General features: G+C 39.5%; 4 protein-coding genes across 4 annotated transcripts; 2 read left to right on the top strand and 2 right to left on the bottom strand.

The window, feature by feature from the left end:
- Positions 1–4133: 4133 nt before the first annotated feature.
- Positions 4134–5106, bottom strand: LOC102199073 (forkhead box protein O1-A-like; the record flags this gene model as incomplete). Its single annotated transcript, XM_005755191.1, has 1 exon — positions 4134–5106. A coding segment is annotated over exon 1 (627 nt), but the record flags the coding sequence as incomplete, so codon positions are not given.
- Positions 5107–6865: 1759 nt separating this feature from the next.
- LOC102198615 (mitochondrial ornithine transporter 1-like) lies at positions 6866–12952 on the top strand. Its single transcript, XM_005755189.1, has 8 exons — positions 6866–6903; positions 7010–7136; positions 7319–7394; positions 9274–9532; positions 11379–11519; positions 11612–11787; positions 11887–12045; positions 12769–12952. Exons 3-8 carry the CDS (start codon positions 7340–7342, stop codon positions 12888–12890), a joined length of 912 nt encoding a protein of 303 aa, XP_005755246.1. The 5' UTR covers positions 6866–6903; positions 7010–7136; positions 7319–7339; the 3' UTR covers positions 12891–12952.
- A 2175-nt stretch (positions 12953–15127) lies between these two features.
- On the top strand, positions 15128–17678 carry LOC102199652 (erythrocyte band 7 integral membrane protein-like). Its single transcript, XM_013908072.1, has 7 exons — positions 15128–15147; positions 15952–16075; positions 16228–16300; positions 16428–16510; positions 16618–16821; positions 17104–17238; positions 17338–17678. The coding sequence occupies exons 1-7, from the start codon at positions 15128–15130 to the stop codon at positions 17530–17532; spliced, it is 834 nt and encodes a 277-aa protein (XP_013763526.1). The 3' UTR covers positions 17533–17678.
- Positions 17679–19844: 2166 nt separating this feature from the next.
- On the bottom strand, positions 19845–24495 carry LOC102199366 (microtubule associated scaffold protein 2; the record flags this gene model as incomplete). The annotated part of the gene is made up of 8 exons (XM_005755192.1): positions 19845–21109; positions 22399–22496; positions 22786–22905; positions 23020–23118; positions 23201–23274; positions 23361–23466; positions 23755–23969; positions 24429–24495. Coding segments are annotated over 8 exons (987 nt in total), but the record flags the coding sequence as incomplete, so codon positions are not given.
- Between the last annotated feature and the right edge of the window lie 1203 nt (positions 24496–25698).

The following is a 25698-nucleotide window of genomic DNA, read 5'->3' as shown; positions in this document are numbered from 1 at the left end:
TGATTGTTATGCTTATAGTGACTTAAGGAGCATGGTTTTTTTAAGTTAGGCAGTCTGTTGGAGAACTGGACATATTAGGAAAAAAATAAGCAGTTCTGCAGAGAGGTTTGGTGATGCATCATTTGTGCCATCTGTTCGTCTTCCTGTTGGATGGCATCCTGTGCCAGGGCCAATGTCCAGTCCACTCTGAGAGCTTCTCCAAGCTGGTCCCACCTGGCACAACTGTCCTCAAAATTCACACTGTCACAGACGGCCTGAGAAGTGTGGAGGCTGTCATGACTCAGTTCAGACACGACCAACTGTGTAGGATCAGCAGCGCTGAGAATCAAGCTCAGCGTCAAACAATTAAGAGTAGATAGCTCTAATCATAGAGACGTGCTTCAACCAGTTCACTTTAGGGGAGCCACGTTACCTGAAAGATCAGCAACATTGAGGAATAATCTTTAACAGGTTCTGAGACACTGATCCAAAGGTAAATTACAACTAATATTTTAAGGTGTTGAGCAGTCAACGCTTCCTAGAAACAAAGAACTCGGGTTTTGCTTTTGTTGTTGAGATCTATCTACGTCAGAGGCCATGAAAAAGCTTAGTCCACGACTTAGTCAACCAGTGTTTCAACCCACAAGCCGCAGAATATGTTCTTATTCTGAGTGTTTTAATATTATCATGAAACCTCAAAGGATAAAAATCAAAAGTTTATTTGGCAGCGCTGTAGTCATCAGACTGACCGGTTGATCGATATGCTCTCATCCAATATAGCCTCTCATTGTTTCGACAATTGCTGGTGTCATTCTCCAAGGATACAAGTGCTACATCAATAGCCATTCAGGATTAATCTATTCTTTTTGGTAGGGGGAGGAACAGGAACAGACTACCTGAGAGAAACAGAATGGTCTGAACACACCTAACTCTAACTTAATCGAGATGGCCACGTCTACTTTACAAATGTTAACAAATGTAACTCAGCACCAAATTATGGCCACGTTTTGTTCAAATGAATGGCCACAAGTTGTGTGGAGACTTTGCAAATAGCTTGCATCTCACAGCTCAATGACTAATGAGGCATATTACCCAAAGCAGTATCTTAAAAGCTCTGCCTCAAGATTTTATGCAAACTTTCGTGCTTAACACTTAAGTGTTAACATATGAGAACATCAGTGTTTGGTCTCTCGTGTAGTCAGAAAAGAAAAAATGCAATTTGGCACCACTGACACGAGGCCGATTAGAGCTATTCCCTAATAGCTTTTGTGCTGATATAGCTCTATTGTCAAAACTCATAATTATAGACAGGTGCGCTGGTTGACTCAAGCTTTTTATGGTTATTTATTATTCGTTAAAACCAATGGGCAGATTTGTTTTCCCTTGTGATGAATCAGTTGTTTAAAGACTAGGCACAGTTTCAGCAGCAAAGTTGTTCTCTGATTAACTACAGTCCAATATTTAGCTTGAGCGCTTTTGTTTGTATGTCTACAGTCCTTCTGGAATGACATCTGCCACACAATTTACATATTTTCATACTTCCAACAGGTCATTTCACCCATTGGCAGATAATACATAGCAGGACTGAAGATCACAAAGCCTGGTCTCAGAAAAAAGACATTTTGCACATTTTAAAAGGAAACAGTGACAATAAATACCGATTAAGTGGATTAAAAGATGATTCTATGTAAAAATAAAATTAAAAAATAAACAAAACCCCCCCCCCAAAACGCATGACTCTCAAACGCTATATTTAAACATCATCATCTTTGGCACAGATACTTTCTCTCTATCCCACCTCATGAGTGTGGTTGCTTTGGAGAGACAATGTGTGATGGCCCCCCTGTGTGGAAGTGAGAGGAGAGCTTTATGAATAACTCCCCTCGCAGCCATGAATGGCACTTTGCTTTCCCACAGTATTACTCAGTTTACACCCCCACCATGGCAGGATAAGCCGTGAGCCCAAGCGGTGGCTGAGCCGCCAGTCACACGCAAAAATGTCACACGCTAAATGGAAGCAATAAAAGTGAGAACCTTGATTTTTTTTGGTTTAGTTTTATTAATGAAGTCACAAGGACGTATTAAGACTGTGTCACTGCAACTCTGCTGCAGTCAGTCACTTGTCATATCCAGTCTCTGCTACGCAACTTCTTAAAGACATTACAATACAGTGCTTTGCTCTAAGAAAAAGGGTGTGTTTTATGGTCACTGGAGTACTAGTACTAATGATGACGCACACATAACCAAGTAACCAGTTTGCTCATCCAGTTTTTAAAAAAAAAATGCGTTTATTGATAATTTGCAACCTGAGACTTAACATGACTAACACCATGTGGGTGTTTCTGCTTCGAGGTTTCAGCTTACCACACACTGCCTACAGATTCTTGACTTGATTATTTCTTTTAATTTCCATAAAAATGCAGCATTTGGATTTTTGTTTTACAAACAAACTACAGAGTATTAAGGATGACTAGCATCCCTTGCTCATTGGGAAAACGTGCTTAAAAGCATGGTAAATACGGAGGAAATCAACAAGCAACCTCTTTCACAAACACACCGACACATTGCACTCAAAAGTTTCATTTGTTGTCTCACCGATAAATAAAACACACATTTTATGTTAAAAGCACCTTGCCTACAAATCACAACAAAGCCAGAGAGCAGCACAAAGCTGGAACCTTTTAGAGTATGAAGGCATACAAAGAAGAAGTGAAGGGGAAAAATGGCTTCTGGGACAATATCACCACCCTAGCAACACATCTGTCCAGTGCCTGCTTTGTTTACTGGGGGATATTTCACTACACTGGAGGGGTTTTTCCACTCTCATTTAATTTGTCTTCACAGGACTACACTTGACAGCCTAACATGAGTTTGTGTCCTTTCTGCAAACACTAAAGTCAGATGAATGGATGAATACGCGGAAGGCAGTTTATTGTGGTAGTTTTTGGCAAAAGTATGCAGGTCGCGTGTGAATGATTAATTAGGGAAAAATATCTGTCTACAAGTCCGATTCAGTGCAAACCAAAGGAAAAAAAAGAAATTCTCTTTAGCCTTTGTGACTGATCTGAATGTGTCATCTCTCAGCACATGACTCAAACATGGGATCCTGCTGACACGGGAACACAAAAAAACAAAAGCTTTAAATTTCATCGGCAGCCCAGACAGCCTACAACACTACAACAGAGGCCACTGTGTGGCTACAGGCTCAATATGATTTCCTGCTGTGAGAGTAGACTGTCATTAATTTATTGTCAGACACCAATGAAACTATGTGTCTCCAAAGAGAGGTTTACGCCCTTCACTAGTGTTCAGTGGGAGGGCCTGTCACACCACATCAGAAATTTTAAGTCCCCTCTTGCGTAATGTTTGGGACAGTTCCTAGGACACATGAATGCTGGTATCTCCTTACAACACAGATGTATAAATAAAGCTTCATTCAGTGCTCACACACTCTGTTATGGAAAACTGTGATTTAGCCTTAAAAAAAAAAGAAAACTGAAAGAGTAGATCTTTCTAAATGATTTTAAGTCACAACTCAAAACATTTTCTGAGGGAAGCATTAATTTGGGGACAAGAAACATTCAGTTTAGTTAGGATATTCATATAAATCATCAAGTCAGATTACTGCCTAAAGTTATGGTGACATAAACGGTCGTTAAGTGGATGGATAACAATGGAAGAGGACATGTGAGCATGAATGGGACTAACACATAGCAGCTACGCAACTTTTTGTGCATGCTTTTTGTCAATCCCGGGGAAAAGTATGCATAGGGAGCAAATCATGTATTAGCACAAGTCTCTGCAGATGATGATAACCCTCGAAATGATGATGGATGATAAAAATAAACAACCCTGACCAAATGCATTATACAGTCACAATAAACCGACTATTGAACACCACAGACAAGCCAGAAATCCCTGGAGGGGTATTACAGTGATACCACAGGAGATAAAAACATAGCATAAAGCACAATGAAGCCCCTGTGAACCCACTGTTAAGTACCCACAGACACACCAAAACTCCCCACTGAATAACATTTTTATTTTTCCTTTTATACAAGAAGTACCACAAGCAAGTGCTTTATCAGACACACCCGCACGCACGCACACGCACACACACACACACAGTTAAGAATAAGAAAACAAGTAGTTACCTTCCATCCTGCAGAGCTGTTGCTGTCTCCTTTGTCCTTGAAATAAGGCACACTCTTCACCATCCAGTCATAAATCTGAGAGAGAGTTAGTCGGTTCTCGGGAGAACTTTCGATAGCTTTGGTTATGAGGTCTGCATATGACATATTCCCCCATGCGTTTCGCCGGGAGGAGCTGCTCTTCCTCTGGGCAGCGGCAGCAGCGGCGGCCGCGGCCGCTGAGGACGACGAGCCGACCGGGGTGGAGAGCAGAGGCACCTGCTGCTGCTGCTGATGCGGGAGTTGCGGGTTCGGGTGCTGCTGCTGCGGATGCTGCTGATGTTGCTGCTGCTGCTGCTGTGGAGCTTGCTGGTGGACGCAGTTCTCCTGACACTGGAAATCAGTGCACAGGATGATGGGTTTCTGCTCTGTGAAGTCCTCGGTCTCCTCCAGCAAGCTCAGGTTGTTGATGAACTCGGTGTTGTTGGCGGGTTCCTGCTTGACAGATGGGACTGGTGAAGAGGTGTTGGAGTCGCCCGGGTTGATAAACTCCGGCCGGGGCAATGGCCAAGTGCACGACCGGGGCCGCGACAGCGGTTCAAAATCCGGGTCGATTTCCACCAGGTGTGGCTGCTGAGGCGCTTCCGCCATGGTCGAAAGGTGAGTGAGAAAAGTGTTACAATGTCATGTAATTGTGACGAACCTGTCGCTCCTCAAAAGCAGCAACTTCGCCTCGGAGACGTGAGCGAACGCAAGATAAAACTGACCGGGAAAAGAGAGCTCCGCTTGGGCGCAGGAAACAACACTGAAAGTTACATCCCAAGTCGATAAAAAATTAAAAATAAATGTAAAAAAAAATCAGCTGATTAAAAGAATGATTCTAAAACGTCTTTCAAGTAAAGTCGAGTACGTGGTCACAGTGTGTTGACCCGCTGGTTTGTTTTTGTCCAGTCCTACAGACGTTCCGTCTGCTCCTCGTACAGCCTGTTGACTCTGTTGTACATACAGCTTGTGAGGACTTACTGGAAGTATCATTTGTCAGCTGACACCTCCCACATTTGACTGACAGCCGAAAAGCACCAATAAACTGCATCGAAAGACTAAATGAAAAAAGTAAACCTGTGGAGAGCAAATGTGGAAGATTTCTCTGTTTACTTTTTAAAAATTTTTTTTAACATAATTTCTACAGAAGAATTATATCCATTGCTTTTCCCTAAATATCCTGTATTTAGGTCAAAACTTAGCAACTCTAAATCATTCATTATTTACGATTAAATAAGAGCAATAAATATTCTGTTAGTATTGAAAGCAGACTACAGACTCTGTAAGAGTAATTGTAGCGTGTGTAGTAACATACAGCCAGAGTCTACACTGGCGCACCATCAGAGCGTCTTTATAACCTGGGGTCATTTTTGGTTCACACTAAAACTGGACGATGCCAATTTTAAGCACTGAACTGGAAATATCGCGCTCTGCGGGCTGTGTGGCTGCCTGTTGCTCGGGAAACGTGATTAGAGAAATGAATGGATTCCGCCGAGCATCCGCAAGTTTTAGATCCAAAAGTCACACAGTGAGTCAGGAAGCAGACCTCAAAAATCCACGAGGACGGTCACATTAGTTGAACATTACTGAGAATCCGTGGGTAGATTTTACATGTGCTGTGTGTGCAAGCTGTGATAACAAGGAGCAGGGGAATTACTTACCTGATGCATATTCGTATTTTCGCACATATCGCAGCTACTTTTACTTTAAATTCAATATGTGCATATGTTTATTGTACTAGCATATAAATAGTATATAAATGGCTGCACTGATGGCTAAAACAGGGCTATTTTTAATGCTTGTCGGCTGCAGGCGGTACTTTTGTTTGCTCAAGCTCGTCCTAAACTTTACTATTAACCAAAAAAAGATTCCATAATTAATTTGATACTTATGCCTCCCTGGATGACCTGGTAATAAGCTAGATTTGTCACAGAATCTGCGCTGTGTACACATTTTATAGTTTTAATTATCATTTCATGAGCAAAAATGCTAATAAAAGTAAGGTCTTTATAAAATGTTCTCAAATGGTAAAAAGGAAAATACAAACTTGGGGGTTAAAAAAATGAAGTAAATGGACTCGTTCCTTTCATGATCTGTGGCTCTACCACTTTGAGACTGTTTGCTGGAGCAGAAGCTGTCTGGTGTCTTAAGCCAACTGTGGAGTAGGGGGACACCTTGTGGTCTTCATCGGGTATTACAGTCAGACGGGGCATTACTGGCATAAATTCGGAAGTACAAGATGAGTAAATTCGGGGGAGATAATTCCGTCAACATTGCGCAATTATTCGAGTACGTGAGTGGAATGAATACACGATGGATTTAAGTTATCACATAAAGTACTCCACTGTACTAGAATCTTGGGATATCTTCCTCTTAATATCACGACAAAACTTGTAATAGACACGCCGGTCCGCATATTCATACCGCTGTTAAATCTATCGAGACATCATTCACAGATGATGTTACGATGCAGAAAGCTATTTCATTCTAATCAGCGAAATGTCACAAGACTGAGTTTAAAAAAAATAGAGCCTGTTGCCAAATATGACTTTAACTCGGTGATCAGTAGTGTATCATATATCTAATCTATATCTCATATAATTAAACTATTATCCAATTAATTAATTTTAAGAATGAAACCGTGTGTTTAACTGAGTGTGTCTTTTTCTCTGTAGCGTGAACTCCTTGAGCGTTTTGCGCTCGGTAGGACGGGACAAATATCCGCCAATGAAATGAACTTATCGACAAAACGGTAATACTTTATGTTGTTGCATCAACTAACACTGAGCTCCCACGGACAACAGCACGGATGAATAATATTACGTCTGAGTTATGTCCTGTGTTTCTTGAATGTGCAGCTACCTCCTTTCTGCGAAGTCAGATCATGTGGGAACTTGTGTCGTAAGGTGGAGTGAAAGTACAGCGACGCGTTAAATGCTCCCACTGTTCTTTGCGAAGGATTAACCTACGCTAAAGAGATTACAGGTAAGCACCACGGGCTCCTTCTAGGTGCTTCATTTTACTGACTTCCTCTGTTAAAACAACTTATTTCTCATCTAAGGCTCGTTTTTAATCTCTTTTGCGAATAATGTCATGTTTTGTGATTGCGTGTGGAAAAAAGGATTAGGGAAAGGTGAAATGAATGAAAACCATGTGGATATTTTCAGGCTCGTGTCCTTAAAGTCACGATGGCTCCACATCCTGTAATTCAGGCGATCATCGACTTCTCAGCTGGAGCTGCAGGTGAGTTTAACGTAAAGACACGGCCGTATTTCACGCCACTCGCATCAGATTGAAGATAATCACTTGGACCAGCTTTGTGTTGCTTTAAAAGTGACCCAAACCCTGGCAGCAAAAGGATCACAGCATAACACCTACCTGATCCCATCAGTGTGGGGGTGAACGGTTTAGTCCAAGCTGTCATTCAATTATTAACGTAAAGAAGTGAGGAAGGTTAATTTTGCAAAATTCAAAAATTGGGATATGCTCAAAGATTGGAAGCAGGCCACATCTATTTCAGTATTGATCGTCTTTAACACCATTTGCTGTATATGTCCAGTTATTTATCTAAAGTTTAGTCAGAGGTCAGAGGGTTTATATGCTGTACTCATCATTGACATGAATGCCATGGATATTTTCAGCTTTTAATGATTTATTTGAGCTGGGTTTTTTTCTGGGGTGAAATAACTGCACAACATATGTATTTAATGATTTTTTTAATAAAGCAGTAATTATATGGATAGGCTTGGGTTTATTTGGGAGTTTCTCTTATCTGCACAGGTTCAAAAGTATACATAGAGAGTGATATGCTAAATCACCCACTAAAATCTGACTTGTTGAAGGTTGTACAATGTCTTTTAACCTGACAAGGACATGGCCTATTAACTTTTCATTAGTGATCATGACTGACTACAACTGGTTGTTTCTCTTTGCCAGCATAAAAAAGGATTTCGTTGACAGCACGCATTAGATTCAGTAATCTGTAACTGATTGGTGCAGATGTCATGTGTGCTTCAGCATCTAACTAGTGATCATAAAAGGAGTAACATTTTTTAAGTGGCAGATAACTTCAAATGCAACGTTTCAATCGGCCTAACAAATATCAGCAAACACACAAACTGTTTGTGAGCAGTCTGTCACACAGTGTGTCTGCAAGCTAAAGGTACAGCTGCTGTATTTCCCAGGGAGAATGAGAGATAACTTCACTCAGAGATGGAGAAAGATGTAAGAAAGAAAAGAAGGGAGAGGAAGAAGACAGGTTATATTTAAAGGTAAGGACTGCTCAGTGGCCTTTGATAAAGTGGAAATTTAAAGCTTAGATGTAATGTTCTTAATTTTAAATCAGATAATGGATCTGTATATGATTTGAAGTTATATATTTTAAAAAAAACACTGCTAAGTGTGTACTTTTTACTTTGTGTTATTCAAAGGTTGCATGAAAGTACAACACAGTTTCATGCAGGATAAACCAGTTTGCTTTGCCATACTGTGAATTTACAGTAAAGCACTGTGTTGGACTGGTGCACAGCGGCTGTGGTGTTTATGGTCAGTGTTAGGTTACATCAAGGTTAGGCGAGGTCAATTCACTGAGTTATACACACTGCATACTGTCAGTATAGGGAATGGAAATAATCCGAGATAGCTAAATCCACAAAGAGCAATAAACCAGGTGAACTCTACAAATTGTGCCAACAAAAGTGCTCCAATATTCAGCTAGAACTGCCAGAAGTTTGCTGATGGCTACCAAAAGGTGTAACTGGTTGAGATGTAACTTGCACTGTTTGCTTACCAAATACTAATGGGGGTATGTGTATAGATTTTGACCTTGTATATGTTTTTTGACACTGTGTGTATTAGAGAAACATGAAAATAAATTCAAACCTGTGCACCCAATTTTTGTTTTTTTAAAGTCTTTAATGATGTATGTTGTACAATTCTTCCACCCTGGAAAAGGAACAGTTAAAAAATAATTAAAACCTCAAAAATACAGTTTCTTAAGATCAAATATTATACATACACACATATGTATCTTAATACATCTACATATATTTTTATAGTCTGATTTCCAATACTTTTTAATCTCTGAGTTCTTCTCAGTTATTCCGTCTTGATGCCCACTCAGGTGGCACAGCCTGCGTGCTGAGCGGTCAGCCATTTGACACAGCAAAGGTGAAGATGCAGACGTTTCCCACAATGTACCGCGGCTTCATCCACTGCTTCATCTCAACATTCCGGCAGGTGGGACTCCGTGGTCTTTACAAAGGCACAACGCCTGCCCTGATAGCCAACATCGCTGAGAACGCGGTGCTCTTCTTGAGTTATGGGCTCTGCCAGGATGCCGTCCGCTTTATGTCAAGGATGGACAAAGGCGCTGATCTCAGGTTGGAAGAAGATATTTCTGACTATTTATTTACATAATAACCTGCATAATATGTAACAGACTTCAGTGAGGAGCAGCTGGGTATAGCACAATTTGATGTTAAATGTTCATGTGAACCAGGACTCTCAGTTTTCAGTGTCTTGAGAGATTTTCGGGGGTTCAATCCTCCACATTTTCTTTCCGCTCTGTGACTTGCTGCCTCCTCTTTTCACTCCCTGTGCAGAAAAGCATTTCATCATGTACTGAGATGCAACATCATAATAATAAGTGGGTGTGCTCACACAGTTTAAAACTTTAGATTAAGTGTCTTTCTTGGCAATTGAGAATGAAATAATAAAGTGAATAATAATTAAGTAAATTCCCCACAATAATAATTATCTATTGCAGCCAGAAATAGAAACTAAATGAAGAGAAATGGTTTTCAGTGACGCTCTTTAGAGACAAATGTTAAAACTGATGGAGCATTTTTAAAGGATTTAAGTTGTTTGGGATATTCATTTTGATTTTAATGAAAAAGCTTCTTTTTGTCATTCAATGAACTATAATGAAAATACTGCCATTAATATTACACATTGAACCCACTGAAATCATGCTCAGCCAAACGGGCTTTAAACTAATTGCATTTTTAAAATAATTTTCCTTAACCAGCTTTGTATTTTGAGCTGTCTGATCACTTTAAGAAATACCTTTTTCTACAGTTGTGCCACATTGCATTTATCACAACCTAAATCTTTATTTTATGTCACAGTAAACAGTGATTAGCATAAGAAAAAACTAGAAATGACGAGAATATTTCTTTGATGTAACTGCAAGGAAAACTTTTTCCTCAATTTGAGCCTCTTTTTTTTTTTTTTTGCAAAAAAGGCCCAAATGAGTGTAGCTGCTAATTTTCAGATGGTCGCTCTCTTCCTAAGCTGTTCATCTAATTTTGATAATGGAATTTGGAATTGTATCAAGTATGAAATACAGCTTATATTATCTCTATTTGACCTTTCAGCTTCTTGCCTGAACTTGGATTTGAGCATCCTAAAGCAGGAAATCTGTAATGCTGTAAAAGTATATGTTTTAGTAAGGCATATTTAAATGCCTTTGCATTTCCTCTAATAGCTCTTTGGGAATCGCCTTCGCTGCACAAAAACATTGTTTTTAGTTGTCAAACTCTGTTATCTTTGTGATTTTTCATAAATTCAACTAAAGAAGCTGAAACAGATTGTGTTTTTGTAACAGGCTGCTTCCCTGCCTAAAGACACAGTTTAGAATTGGTTCTTTGCTAAGAATATCTGCTATATGTGTAGACACAACACTGGTTCATCTCATGAGTTAAGTACCTTTTTATCTTTGAATGATTCATAGCTCAGTGTTAAGGAAATAAAAAAAACAAACATTCCTGTGAAACTGATCAGGTACAAGAATCTTGGAAAACTATTGCTCAACATGACTTTAAAATTTACAAAAAAGCCTGGCACCTTGGAAGCAAAATATATGAAATGAAATGAGTGTGACTCAAACCTTTTGCATAGTAGAGTCAGAAGCAGACTCATCACATTAAAAATCCATAAGGTTTAGCGCATTTATCTCCGTACCAAATGAGTGATATAATCACAACACTGGAAAACCGTCTTGGGAACAGTCATTAAATCGATATCCATTAAGAGCTCTTGATCGTCCGACAGATGCCAGTTATTTGTGTATCAGCGGTCAGAGCAAACCTTAGCACTGGCTGCATGAGGCAGAAATAAAACAGTCTCTTTTTTGTAGTTCTAAAATTGAAGATGGGGATGTATGTACATTAAAACCCTTTCCTCTTCATACTCTTATCTTTTGTTGTACTTGTCATTGCTCGTCAGTGATCTTCAGAAGGCATCTGCAGGGTCTTTAGCTTCCATCTTCTCCTCCATGGCAATATGCCCCACAGAGCTGGTGAAATGTCGCTTGCAGGCCATGCATGAAATGGAAGCATCTGGCAAGGTGGCAAGAGGACAGAAAAGGTAAGTGGAAATCAAAACCTGACATTGTTATGACAAGAAAAGTTTTAGTTGACCAAAGCTGTGCTAGACTTTGTTTTCTGGGATGTCTTCAGCACAGTGTGGACTGTGGTTAAGACCGTGTTGAAGACAGATGGCCCGTTAGGATTCTACCAAGGACTGATGTCCACCTTCATGAGGGAACTTCCTGGTTACTTCTGCTTCTTTGGAGCCTATGAGTGGTGTCGGTCCACATTTGCGCGACACATGGGCACAAGCAAAGATGGTATAGGTATGGTTATATCATCTTCTTGTTGTATTTATGGTATTTTTGGAGTTTGTAGTATGTTTGTATGTTTCTGTGGACTCAAAATAGTTTCTGCCTTTGCAGGTATTCTTCCGCTGATGTTCAGTGGGGGATTTGCAGGAGGATGTCTTTGGTTGGTGGTCTATCCAATAGATTGTATAAAGTCCAGGATCCAGGTGTACTCCTTAGCAGGGAGGCAAGAGGGCTTCATCAAGACCTTCATGGGTGTTATACGCACTGAGGGTAAGGTTTGAACATGTATGCACAGATGAATATGAGTGGGTTTTCTGATTCTCTGTGTGATGATTGTAGTCTTGGGAACACATACTTTTGCAGGATGCACCCCAAATGCCATTTTGAATATATTGGCATGTGTTATATTTCTTTATGTCTGTGAACGTAAGTTAAGAAATATGATAGTGTCAGCAGTGTAAGCAGCAGTAGGTCACAAAACTTTACAAGTGTGTAGCTGTGATCCGATTGAAGGCCACAATTGAAGATGGGGAGGGTTCTGACCCACAACATGTAACTAATCTTTAAAGAATGTGGGGTGTGGACTTTAAACTGGGACTTTAACCCTTGCTTTTGGCACCCTTTACTACTGGCTTATAGGTTAGGACACACATGTGTTCAAAGTAGGCCCTTATCTTGATGCCAGGCTGTAATATTCAGAATCAGAAAACAATATCTAAGCAGACAAACCTCCCCACTTCATAGGAGGTGGGTAACAGTAAAAACTGAAAACAATTATTGTGAGAGACAATGTTTTATAACCTTATGTAACATATCAGAGATAAATGCACTATAAAACACTGTTCTGTGACATTGCAGCTTTAATAACTGTTATCTGTGTGATAAGGGTATATTGACAGACTGTCATTTTGAAATATTGCTAATTGGTCCATGCTGGGTTTTTTTTAATCTGTAGAGAACAGTCTGTGCAGCTTTTCCTCTTTGTCCCGACAGGGTTCACTGCTCTGTACTCTGGCTTAACTCCTACAATGGTGCGCACCTTCCCTGCCAACGGAGCCCTCTTCCTGGCTTATGAGTTTAGTCGCAAGTTAATGATGGATGCCGCTGGTGCCTGATGCAATGGATCTTTCCAACCAAAGCAAATATTTTAATAAAAAAAATCCTTATAACAAGAAAAGTGCTGTAAGTGTAATATGCTGGTCAAACTCATGTGAAATGAAGTATTAATCTTGAAAAGTTTTAGTACTTCCACTGGCCTTGCTGTGGCAGTACAAGTTTACTGGGTGTCCATGAGTTTCATTTGTTCTCGCCTGACAAGGAGAAGAATGGGAAGGCATGCATAGTCACCACTCATCTTCTTTCCAAGGCCATTGTTCTTTCATGGCTGTTTATTTGTTTGCACTTCATTCACTACTTGTTAACTAAGGATATTTACTTATTGAGAAAGAAACCTTTATTTTTGCCAACTCTTTTTTATTTTTAGTGTGTGTGATCCAGTGGTATGAAACACTGTAATATATAAATATAATAAAAACAGAATCATATGTGAGTTATTTGGACTAAGATCTCAGGTGTTAAAAAGTCAAGGAAAAAAGGGGCAGTACAAACACTGCACTTGAAAATGACCTTGTTCTTTTTGTCAAGTCAAAAAAGAAATTACAGTTGTATTTTTGGCCCATTCACTTTAATAAAAGTGGAGCATGTGTCATAAGATTGTGCAAATGCATTTAAATTACAATTTTATAAAAATGGGTAAAAGAAAAGTGAAAAACTTCAGGATCTCCACGGCCAAAAAAAACCCCCAAACCAAAACACCCACTCTTCCTAGAAAAAAACAGAACATGAAGTTATACATGTGAAAACAAAAAACAGGAGAAACATTGAAAAATAAACACATCAGAAACTCCTGTGAATCTTTTCATGAAGGGTCCAAAAAGTCAGTAGACCCAACACTGCCAGACTAATGACTTTCCGTGTAAGGTTCAATATAATCTATATTCCATGAAAAAGAATTTTAAACCTCATAAATAATCCTTAATTTTGTAAAAACTTGGGGAATCCATGGGAAAAATGTGAGGAAAACTACGTATCATCTTCTTTGAACATCACCTCTCATGTTTCATGACTTGGATACAACAATTATTTATTCATGTGACGGACTCAGGTGACAGACTGCTGAACTTAAATGTACGAAAGCACAAGAGCAGGACTGAGATAGCTTTTCAATACAAGAGCCACAAAGATCCTGGTTAAACAAAAATGGTTCATGTTACATCTTAGCAACCTAAAGGTGACTTACAGGGCAAGCGTGCCTCACTGTTGTAGAAAGCAACCGGTGTTAAGGGAAAAAAAACCGCACCCACAGAGAGAACAGACACGTAAACAAGTGCAGTACTGTTCTAGCTTGCTCGATCACAGACAACCAATGATTTCTACAACATCCAGCACAGCAGAGATGGTCACACAGGATAAACTGCAGAAAAATGATGGCATTATTGAAGGTAAATACTTTTTATAACCCATTGTGAATGTTTATTTTTAGAATAAGGGATATAAAATAAGGGCTGATTTTTCTCCCAAGAAACCTTATGTTAAAGAGTCCAGAATTGTAGGAGTTGCATAGGACAGCTGTGCTGTGTAAAAGTCTTGTGCCTCACTTCATTTCTTTCTAATTTGCTAGGGAAATCTGTACAGTAAAAGATATAGAAATGTGTAAAAGTACAGTGGGAGTATAGTATATACTGTAAGACAAAAGCACTTTTCTCTACATCTAAGGGATTTATTTCTATTTAACATTGGGAGCAATTCGGGGTTCAGTATTGTGCTCAGGGAGCCATCCGTGGAGCAGCCAGGATTGCTCCACCAGCGTTCTGATTAACAGATGTCCTGCTCTACATCCTGAGCAACATCCACCCCTAAATATATTATTCTTCAGCATTCCTTAAGTAGTCCTCAGGAATCCTGGCTTCGTAAAGGACATTCAAAGCCCTTCTTTGGATGCTGGCTGTCTTTTGTTCCATTCCTACACTGCTTCAGTGATATTGAGGTCCAGGCTTTGGGGAGGCCAATACATCACCAGTAGGGTTGAATTGTGCATTTTTCTATTTAAGCCAAACATACTGTAAACACGTTTAGTGCATTTACACTGTGCTTAGATCAAAATCTGATAGTACTTTTCACATGCATTCATCAGTTTTGACAAGATCTCCAACACCACTAGATGAAATGCAGACCCAAACTATTGCAAAGTCTCCACTGGACAGAAAATGAGAGGAAAAGCAGCCAAAGAAAACCTTAGACATGCCTTCACATGCCTGGTGAAATGTTTCTCAGGACAAAATATAAAGAAATGATGGGTGGCTCAAGACTTTTGTAAGTAAATTTGATAAGAATACCAGCTCTTCAGTGCACAGCATAGATATTTAAATATTTTATTTTTTGCCTATAATTTGTACTAGGCTATTTTTATAGTAATATTTTAACACATTAATCATAGCTCCAAAAACTGTGAAAAGGAGGAAAGCAGTGAATTAATAATTACCATATATTTACCCAAATATCCTTAACCTACATAATCATTTGGCATATTAATTTAATATACATCTTAATCACATTCTATTTTAACATCACTTATTGCATTTCAATAACATGGCCTCTCATTTAGAAAAGCATTAGTCGTCACCATTTATCATAATTGGCTGGCATTTTTTTAATATTAGAAGTAAATAAATTAAATTATCCGTAGTTATGTGTTAGCTTTGTGTCTAGTGAAAAAGATTCACCTGAAAGTCTTCCTGAAAAGACTTTTTTTCCCCCTCCCACCCTGTATATGACACAGAGAGTGACATCTCAGTGTTTTAATGATGATATTTGAATAGCTCAGTGAGTTTGCACAACACTTTGTGACTCACGTGGATTTTAAGCTACGTGCCTTCCCTTAGAAATTATTTACATCATTAGTGAAATAGGAGCGGTGTAGATCCATTACATCTCTCGGCACTAATATTCTGTGTCACCTTTAATAAAAGGTGGCGTCCCAGTGGAGCATATTACTGGATAATTATATCATCAAAGTAACACCAAGAACTTAAGGTTTGAATTTAAATGTGAAATGAAGGTGCCATGAAAAAAAAAGCAAGATATTGTACATACCCTGCACTTTAAAAACTTGTAAAGTGTTTCTGCTCTTTTTGCAGATAAAAACTCAGGGAAACTGGGATGCTGTGGTTGGCTGTTGGTTTTCATATCCATCATCTTTGTAATAGTAACCTTTCCACTCACAATATTTATGTGTGTCAAGGTACAGTATATTCTCATTGCGGAGCACTGCTTCTTAGGATTTAATCACTATTTCTTCACATAGATGTGTATACATACCGTGAAAAAAATACTCCATTTATATTTCTGTATTTCTTATTTACTGTTGTGTGATTGGTTGTCTCCAACATTCAGATAGTGAAGGAGTATGAGCGAGCTGTCATCTTTAGACTCGGCCGGATCACAGACAGAAAAGCTAAAGGGCCAGGTTTGTGGTTAAATATACAACAAACACTTTGGTTAAGCCATCCCAGAAACCAAAAGGAAAAATAAAACTGTTGGCTTTGGAAGTTGACTCCACATTATCATCTGAACTGCCTTTTATCTTTTTCCAGGACTTTTCCTAATATTACCCTGCACCGATAACTTTGTGAAAGTAGATCTGAGAACTGTGTCCTTTGATATCCCTCCTCAAGAGGTATATTCTTGCTTTGTTTCATTATGAAAGCACTCTGGTCTCTGTTATCTCATGCATCACAAGCTGTCTGTAGTTAAACAAACTGCAATTTTTGTAAACATTTGCAGATCCTAACGAAAGACTCTGTGACAGTGTCTGTGGACGGTGTGGTTTACTTCCGCGTATACTGCCCCATTTCAGCAGTGGCCAATGTGACCAATGCGCACTCATCTACTCGACTGCTTGCTCAAACCACTCTGAGGAATGTCCTTGGTACCAAAAACCTTGCAGAACTTCTATCTGACAGAGAGGGCATTTCACTCAGTATGCAAGTGAGGATAAAGTGCTGTTACACCTATTACAAAAATTTTCATTTACGTTTATATATAAGCATACCCTTTAAAAAAGGTAAGAAAAGCCTTATTACAGATACTTTTAGAGCTCCTTCATTCCCACCCGCCATTCAAAGAACACTTTTTTTTTTGGCCACAAGGAGAATGCTAGAACAAGTAGAAGCCACTGGTTTTCTCACTGTAGAGTATAAAGTATTTGATTTGTTGTTTATTAAACTATAACTGTGACTAGAGTGTTTGATATTGGATGTTACCCTGCAGGAAGCCCTGGATGAAGCCACTCATCCATGGGGTATCAAAGTGGAGCGTGTAGAAATCAAAGATGTGAAGTTGCCTCATCAGCTGCAGCGAGCCATGGCAGCAGAGGCTGAAGCCAGCCGGGAGGCCAGGGCCAAGGTAATGAGAGGAATGGAAGACTGAATTCAATTTCCTTTTCATGTATTCAGGCCCAGAAATGAAACATCAGAAGATACTGATCGTCTGCCTATATTTCAGATCATTGCTGCAGAGGGGGAGATGAATGCTTCCAGGGCTCTGAAAGAAGCCTCTCTGGTAATGGCTGACTCACCCTCAGCTCTCCAGCTAAGATACCTTCAGACTCTCAACACCATCGCAGCAGAGAAGAACTCCACCATCATCTTCCCTCTGCCAATAGATATAATACAACATTTCATGCATTGGAAGGCATGAATCTCATGTCAACCAAGTTGCATATAATTCAAATCAAGTCAGATTGTCGCAGATTTGTTTTGTTTTTTTGCAATATCACCATGTTTACATTTAGAAAGCTCCAGTGAGAGCTTTTTTTTTTTTTTTTTAATGCAGGCCTAATGTGGTTATTGCTGCAATCTGCTCTGCATTATTACTTATTAACCTTAAAAAGAGGCTCTTCCTTCTTGTGTATACTTGCTGTGATTTAATACTTAAATACAAAGTGCAACATATACAGTATAGACAATACTTCTCATCATTCACCACAATATGTTAACCAGCTAAGCTACAGTTACAGTTTTGAGGGATGACAATAAATAAATGCACAGGAAGTGTAAGGTCAAAACAATGCACGTAAACCTTATAAAGGCATGCTTTCAGACAACCGTATCCAGCGCATGGGTTTCTGAAATACTGAATAGGAACATAAATCATGTAAAACAACAGAAGCAAGGCGATGCAGCAACCTTTTCTGACATTGGATGTAAACTGTAAACAAAACCTCTTATTCTAGTGTCGGACAAACATTCGGTAAATGAGTACAAGGTCATGTCCACAGGACACAGGCATTCAGTGCAATCAGAGTACCTGATGGAGAGAGCCATCATTTCCACTTCCTTTCAAAACACCCACCAGAGATGACGTTAAACATAATCAACTTGTATTAACAGTAAATTTAACTCACCTAGAACCAAATCCCTATTTCAGCAGATTTCCATACTTTATGTCTGAGGGAATGGATAAAAGAAAGCCTGCTTTATTACAATGTATTAATGTCATAAAATCCCATTTCACTTAATTATTATGTGTTTCCTGACTGTGTTAGGCTCTTTAAAATAGTTTTTTACAGAACGCTTACATCCAAATAAAATTTCTAGAAATGCTATCTGGCAAAACAGACATTTGAGACAGGTGGTTATATGTAAACATGAAAAAAATACAATACAAAAAAAGGCAGTTGCTTCCTTTTGATGACTCTTAATTCTCCTCAAGACCTGAGATTATTCTCTACAATGAGAAATGAGGTAACATTGCAATCAGACTCTCGTGCTTATTTTGATGGAAATGTAATCAGTTTGGGGTTTTTTGTCAATTGCGGTTAATTCTTTCTCTATAAAGATTTCTGTGGTGAAAACACACACAAACAATCAAAATAATAATAAACATCAACAGAGAAAACAGCAATAGTTTCAGCTAGCTGCCAGAGCCCTGACAGTATAATCTTAAAATGCAACAAAACAGATAAATGTTTTGCAACGTCTGCACCATTTATGGCTGATTCGGCAGCAATTAAGTCCAACCATATGACAGCTACAGTACTTAATGAACTGCTGTATTCAATGATTTCCTCTTTGGTGGTTTCTATGTAGTCTGCATGTTCACTTTGTAGGACATGTTTATAAACTGCTCAACAACAAAAAAAAGTGAACACTTGATCATCACAGCATAACACAAACTGAGCTAGACGTCAGGAATTAGACTGTCCAGTAAGGAAGCAAAACCAGCAGCACTGGAGAAGCATCAAGAAGATCCACCAAACACTGAATGATGCTGCATGTGGTGACTATACACTGCTGTCTTCTCTTATCCTTTCTTATTTTTCTGCAGTTTTGCTCTTTGCTTGTGTCACTGTCACTACTGGTAGCATGAGACTGTACCTGCACAAGTAGCCCAGCTCCTCCAGGATGGCACCAGAAGATGGGAAAAGAGGGGTCATATTAAGAGAGAACAGGGGCTAAAGCACGGGCATCAACCTAGCTGCAAAACCAGTATCTGCTCCTCAGTGCAAGGAAGAACAGGTGGAGCCAGAACCCCTCAAAATGACCTCCGGCAGTTTACTCATGTACATGTTTTTGAACATACTGTCACAAGACAGTCTCGATATGTCTTTTTGCCGGACCTGTGCAATTCTGCCTCCCCAGACCATCACTGACCTACTGCCAACCCAGTCATGCTGGATGATGTTACAGGCAGCAACGTTACCAATGGCATACTGGAGGTCATTTTCTAGGGCTTTGCTAGTAATCTGCACAAAGGCACAAAGGAGCAGATCTACGGCCTGTCCAGGTCTGCTCATACAACAGCCCATCACCCCTGGGGTCTTCTCCACACTCTTGGAGTAAAAAAATCATTCTGAAAGGATCAGGAATAAGCAAAGATGTATGTGAACACGTGTTAAACCTTTACCTTCTTGGAGATTTTCTTGTTGTTTCATTTGCACAAAGGCAGATTAAATTGATTAGTAATAATTTTTTTGCTTCCTAACCGGACAGACTACTATTCCTGAAGTTTAACTGACTTTGCTTCATACTGCGATGATCAAGTGTTAACCTTTTGAGCAGTCTATTATATTAATTCATCTGAAGGGTGTGAAGGGCATCAACTCACCTAGTGTGAAATGTATAACGCAATGTTTTACCTTTAATGAATCCTGTTCAAGTTAATAAGAAATTCCTTTTAAATCGCGATGCTCCACTGCCCTTCCGTGCCACTTCATCACACTGTAGGCAATCCTAAAATATAGTTAATTATAACTGGAAGACAGATCATGCTTTAAAGAGAGCAATACATGTACAGATTTTACAAAGTATGGTCAGGAAAACTGTTGACTGTGTTGGCAGTTCAGAAGATACAAGTTGGGTTGTTGTTGTAGCCACACATTTCAGGTCAATGCTAATATGCAAGTTAAAGTAGCATGGATGATTGAGGTTAAACGGCTTGATATTCACTCATAAACTCCTACAATATTTCAGGATGAAAAGGATAATAAGCCCCAGAGAAGAATCTGAACATTGAGAGTAATACTGTAGGTAGTTTTGTGATTTTACTCACAAAAAGAATTTTCCTTGTCCTGGTGGATGCTGCTGGTGGGAGAGAATGGATGGCAAAAGGCGCTTTTTGTGTTTGTTGTTGCACTTTTGATTATCATTATGTCTTGTACATCCATCATCCTGAGCGCTGGATGAGAAGATGGAGATGTAGGCGAAAACATGGAAATGAGGCACCGTGATTTTCATTCTGCTCTCCAATCAATCTACAATCTGTGGGAGTTTTTCAGTGCATCTGCTGTGTGTTGTGTTCGTGTGGAGTTGGAAAATCTGAGGGCAGAGAATTCCTTCTTTTAGTAACAGGTGTGATTAACAGTACAATTGGTTAGGTCAGTGGGGTTCAAACTTTAAATCACATAGGCAAGTGGATTTTCCCAACAAACAGACCTATTTGTGTTTATATAGTGTAACATCCATCCCTCTTCTGATTGAGAGAAACATTCACCCAAGAGGTTTAAAACAAATGAGGCCTTCTGATTCCAGCTAAAAGCTTTTGGTGACGAGAACTTCCAGAAGAGCATCACTGGTGATACGAGTGTGGACGGGCAGGAGAGCCTGGTCCAGAGGGTGGCCGATGGATAGGGGAGGAGCTGGGGGACATGCGAGGACTCAGCTCTCCGGTCTGTAGGCGCCACAGCAGCTCCTCATTGGTGCGACTAAGGCGCTTCTTCTCATTGCTCTCCTTCTCCACGTTCACTTGCAGATTAGCATTCTCTTCAGAGAGTTGCCTAAAGTGACAAGGAAAAGGTCACGTTGTGTGGTCACGTTTTTTGTTTTTTTTTTCTTACTGATTTTTGCACGTTAACTGTTAAAGTTCATCACAACACAAGGAGAAAAAGACTGAACAAGTATGGCTTGTTTGGAACAACTGTCAGGAGAAAACCTTTTCTCTAAAAAAAAGTATGGCAGCACAGTTCAACTTTGCAAAAATCCATCTGAACAAACTTTTCAAAAGTACTTCTGGAACAATGTCCTCTGGTCATAATGCACAGCACCATGTTTGATGAAAACCAAAATCAGGATAACAGCATAGCATCAATGCCTCATATCAAGTGTCAAAGACGGTGGTGGAGCGACGATATCTGCTTATTTTTCTAACCACATGACCCAGGCACCTTGCTATCATTGAGTTGACCGTGAACTCCTCTTATACCATCTGTCTGACAGCCAAACAAGCTTTATCAAAATTGAGTCAGGCAACAGGACAATGATCCCAAGCACAGCAGCAAATCTGCAACAGAATGGCTGAAAAAGAAAAGAGTCAAGGTGTTCCAGTGTTGGGCCACTGCTTGATTCAGTGTTAACACAGAATCCAGTCAAGGAATGGCCCATCTAAATCACATCATTTAGGTGAATTATCCCTTTTCTGTTGCATCAGTTTACTGAGCTTCACCAGCATTCGTTTATGCTCTCTTAAGATAGGATCACCCAGTGTTAACACTGTGTGCTGTGATTATCTAAATGATGCAAGAGACTGATAATATTATGCACAAAACAATTATTCCAAGTTACCAGTGGTGGTTCTATAAAGTATTGAATTTCTGCATTCAGAATTATGGGTTTCATTATTGTAAATGTTTCTAAACATTAATTATGTGTAGAGTTTGCATGTTTTCTCCGTGTTCGCGTGGATTCTCTCTGGGTGCTTCCTCCTACAGTCAGAAGACATGCAGTTAGTGGGGATAGGTTAATTGGAAACTAAATTGCCCATAGGTGTGAATGCTTGTCTGTGTCTATGTGTTAGCCCTGCGACAGACTGACGACCTGTCCAAGGTGTACCCTGCCTCTCGCCCTAACGCCGCTGGGATAGGATACAGTCCCCCTGCGACCTTGAAAAGGATAAGCGGATGAGAATGGATGGATGGATGGATTAACTGACCTCTATAAACAAAAATATTCTGTATAACATAGATGATATATCCAGAAAACTGCAACACTTCTAAGACAAGAAAGCACCAAGCACAGTTACATTTCGTGGTTGGAACTTTAATCAGCACATGTATGGATTTTCTCTGACCTGGACACAGCGAGATTCTTGTCTATTTGTTCCTTCAGGTCCTCATTCTGCTGTTGTAACACTTGTAGTTTCTCCTCCAGGAACACATTCTTTGCAGCCTGCTCAAAAAACACAGGTAACACAGTACACCACACTAAAATACTTGTGGAACGAGTGAAACAGTGGTGCAGGCTAAATGATTTGGGTTTACAAAGGAAACATTAGCGCTAATGAAAGTAGATGGGAGGTAAATGGGAAGGCTGCAGTAACGATACACTTTATAACTAATGAAATCATTCATAAATCTCAGCAAGCTGCCATGAATCATACCAACTTAAAATAAGTTTTAATGCACTGGATACTTTGCAACATACTCCAGATGTTCTCTGGTAAAAACTTGAAACCTACTATTTTCTCCAGTTCTGAAATCTTCAGCTCCTGCTGATGGATTTGTTGATTTTTCATCTCCAGAACTTCTTTGAGGCTCTTCAGGTCCTCCTCAATGTGTTTATAGGGAGCCAAAGCATCCTTTTAAAAAGCATTAAAAAACACCACTAAGCTGTAAAACCAATCAACAAGTTTTATGCTGTTAATGTTGCTACTGTCACATCAGCAGTAAGCAGTGTATCGTGAAGCTCTTACCACGATCTGCTCATCTGTGCTTTTGCGGAGAGCTTCTTCAAATCGTTTTGCTCGATCTCTGAGACTACGGTTCTGAAATGTCAGTGTGTCCACCTGATCCTGATGACCATGGATATTAAACTGTTAGTGACTTAAACTATTAACTAGGTCATATTATGAATTTTTAAGGAGAACTGTTAACCTGCAGTGACAGTCTGATCTTTTCAAACTCTTCTTCCAAAGACTTCCTCTGTTGTTCATGGGCCATCTTCAAATCTGACACGAGAAACACACACCGTCATGTTTCTTGACCTGCAGTGATTCAGTGCAGGGTGGCAACAGGTTTTAAATGGGGCGCTTACTCTTCACAGTCCTGGCATGCTCCTCTTGCAGAGTGGCCAGTGTATCATTGTGAGCCGTCTCCATCTCCATCAAGGACGCCTCATGGTTCTGACTCATCTCCTCAAGCTGCAAGCAACAATTACAAAAATAACTCATCAGTGCTACCCGCTGTTCACATACATGCGTATATATGAACACCATGCAACACACTATTTTCTCCCATTTTTGTTTCTCTTTAATAAATGTTTCTGTTAATATTTTATAAATTTTAAAAAAATTCATAGATAAAAATAACCGCTGCGATTTACTTTTGTCTTTTAGATAAACTCGTGTTTTTAGTTAAATTGCACTCTCACTTCTCATATGAGATTCGGATAAACATGGCAGTTCATATCCAGGCTGCCTAGCACAGACCTGCTCCTGCTGTTTGAAGTGTAGCTCTTCCAGCTCAGCTCGCTGCAGGGCCTGCAGACTATTCGTCTCATCCACGTGCTGTGTTTTCAGCCGCTCCTCCAGCGCTCCCAGCTCCTTCTGCTGCTGAGCCCGCAATCCCTGCAGCTCAGACTCAAAACGACGCTCCAGTTCCTCCTTCTCCTGCTGCAACTGCTCCCAGTGTGCAACACTGACAGCTGGAATAGAGACAGAATAGAAGAGACACAGACAAAAGAAAAAAAACATCCTAAAAAGACCGGCAAGTCATTTCGACTCCACACAGTCTTGGTTTTTCTTTATTTTTTTCACTCTTATGGTGTTATATGTAACAAGGGTAGTTTTAAAAGTAAGAAGGGTAAATCTATAAAATTCTTAATATATTTTTAATTGTATTACAAGTCTGTTCTAAAGTGTGACTTGAAACTGTGTCAACATAGGAGTTTTTTTGTTGTTGTTGTTGTTTTTTTACTTTATAGACCAGACACACACCTTAACGTTCAGTCTAAGACTAAATCTAGACTGCTGTCTGCAAAGTGAATTCCCATGGGCCATGTGGTCAAACACTCAGTAATACATCATGGGTTGCAAGCGATGAGTGACTCACTGCCTTCTCTCCTCCCTGTGGTGCCATAACTGTAACGCCGTATTCCACTTACCCACTTCATCACGGATTCTGGCAAGCTCCAGGGACAGTTCCCTCTCCTTCACAATGGCACTCTCACTCTGAAAAGACACACAGCGACATACATCTCTAGACAGTGCAAATGGATTTAGGTGTTTCTTGTCAGTGCAGCAGCGAAAATCAAGCATGTAATTCTAATAACGCAAGATCTTTGTCATAGATGCTAATGGTGGCTGTAAGAGAGCACGACAAACAATGCTAACAGGTTGGGTTTTTAAACCGGCTCCCACCAATTTCACTACAGTTTGTTATGCTATGAAGCTCGGGTGAATCAAATGTGGATGTGTTAAAAATTTGCCCTTTTGGAAGATTTGTTTTTTTTTTCAGCAAATGATGCAAGATAATTTACTCAACCGTTTCATGTAGATATTGCACTCAAGAACACAGAGTAACAGGACGCGTCAGTGCAGTGCTACTGGATATTAGGACTTCACCGATGTGATGCGTCGTGTGGAAAACAGCATTTAGGGATCTTAGATAATGACGTGCATATTTTTGCTACGTCTCAGAGTTGTAAAATAAATAAATTAATACAAATAAATAAAAAACAGTATGCATTTTACATTGTAACAAATCCATAACCAACTACTTCTATTTACTATCATTGGCTTAAAATATGCCACGACATGAGTGGTTACACATCAGACTAAAGACGAGAGATTTCACTGTCTAAAGTGGGGTGTCTGTTGCTCATACGTGGGTAGAGCAAAGACATAAGGAACTGTGATAACATTTTCTAAAATATATCTTCAATCATAAAAAGAATATGGATATTATTTTCTATATACATAGAACCAGAATGTCAGTATATTACATATTGAAAACAGTTCTCCTGAAACTAGCTTCTTTTATCAGGAAGGAGAAACTTCAGCCAGTGACAGGAGACTTTAGAACCTTATACTTTGTTTTGCTCAACAGTGTTTTGTACTTTGTTAAGCACAGTTTCTTGTATAGTGTTATGGTTTAAAATAAACACATTTCGTTATATAAAGATATACTTTTGTTGTTGTTTTTTTCAGAAATAAAATCAGAAAGTAATAACTATGTAACAAAGTAACAACTTTCCGTTTAAAGAAGAGGCTTAGTTTATATCAGGTCCCACTGAAGACAAAGTTAGAGAAGTAAGGCTGAGATGCTTTGGACATGTGCAGAAGAGGGATGGTGGCTATACTGGACAAAAGATGTTGAAAATGGAGCTGTCAGGTAGCAGGAAAAGAGAAAGACCACAGAGAAGATTCATGGAT

The sequence above is a fragment of the Pundamilia nyererei genome, unplaced genomic scaffold (assembly GCF_000239375.1).
Source record: "Pundamilia nyererei isolate P.nyererei 1_Seehausen unplaced genomic scaffold, PunNye1.0 scaffold01061, whole genome shotgun sequence".
In the NCBI taxonomy this organism is placed as follows: Eukaryota; Metazoa; Chordata; class Actinopteri; order Cichliformes; family Cichlidae; genus Pundamilia; species Pundamilia nyererei.
The sequence above is the reverse complement of the archived record's forward strand: the minus strand, read 5'-3'. Positions and strand labels throughout refer to the sequence as shown.

Bases quoted from the DNA above. Each gene is read 5' to 3' on its own strand.
- LOC102199652 (XM_013908072.1), top strand. From the start codon at position 15,128: ATGGGTGGCTCAAGACTTTT. The intron at 16,076-16,227 runs GTACAGTATATT...TCCAACATTCAG, and splicing joins CAATATTTATGTGTGTCAAG to ATAGTGAAGGAGTATGAGCG. The intron at 16,822-17,103 runs GTGAGGATAAAG...GTTACCCTGCAG, and splicing joins GCATTTCACTCAGTATGCAA to GAAGCCCTGGATGAAGCCAC.
- LOC102198615 (XM_005755189.1), top strand. From the start codon at position 7,340: ATGGCTCCACATCCTGTAATTCAGGCGATCATCGACTTCTCAGCTGGA. The intron at 11,520-11,611 runs GTAAGTGGAAAT...GGATGTCTTCAG, and splicing joins GTGGCAAGAGGACAGAAAAG to CACAGTGTGGACTGTGGTTA. The intron at 11,788-11,886 runs GTATGGTTATAT...CTGCCTTTGCAG, and splicing joins CACAAGCAAAGATGGTATAG to GTATTCTTCCGCTGATGTTC.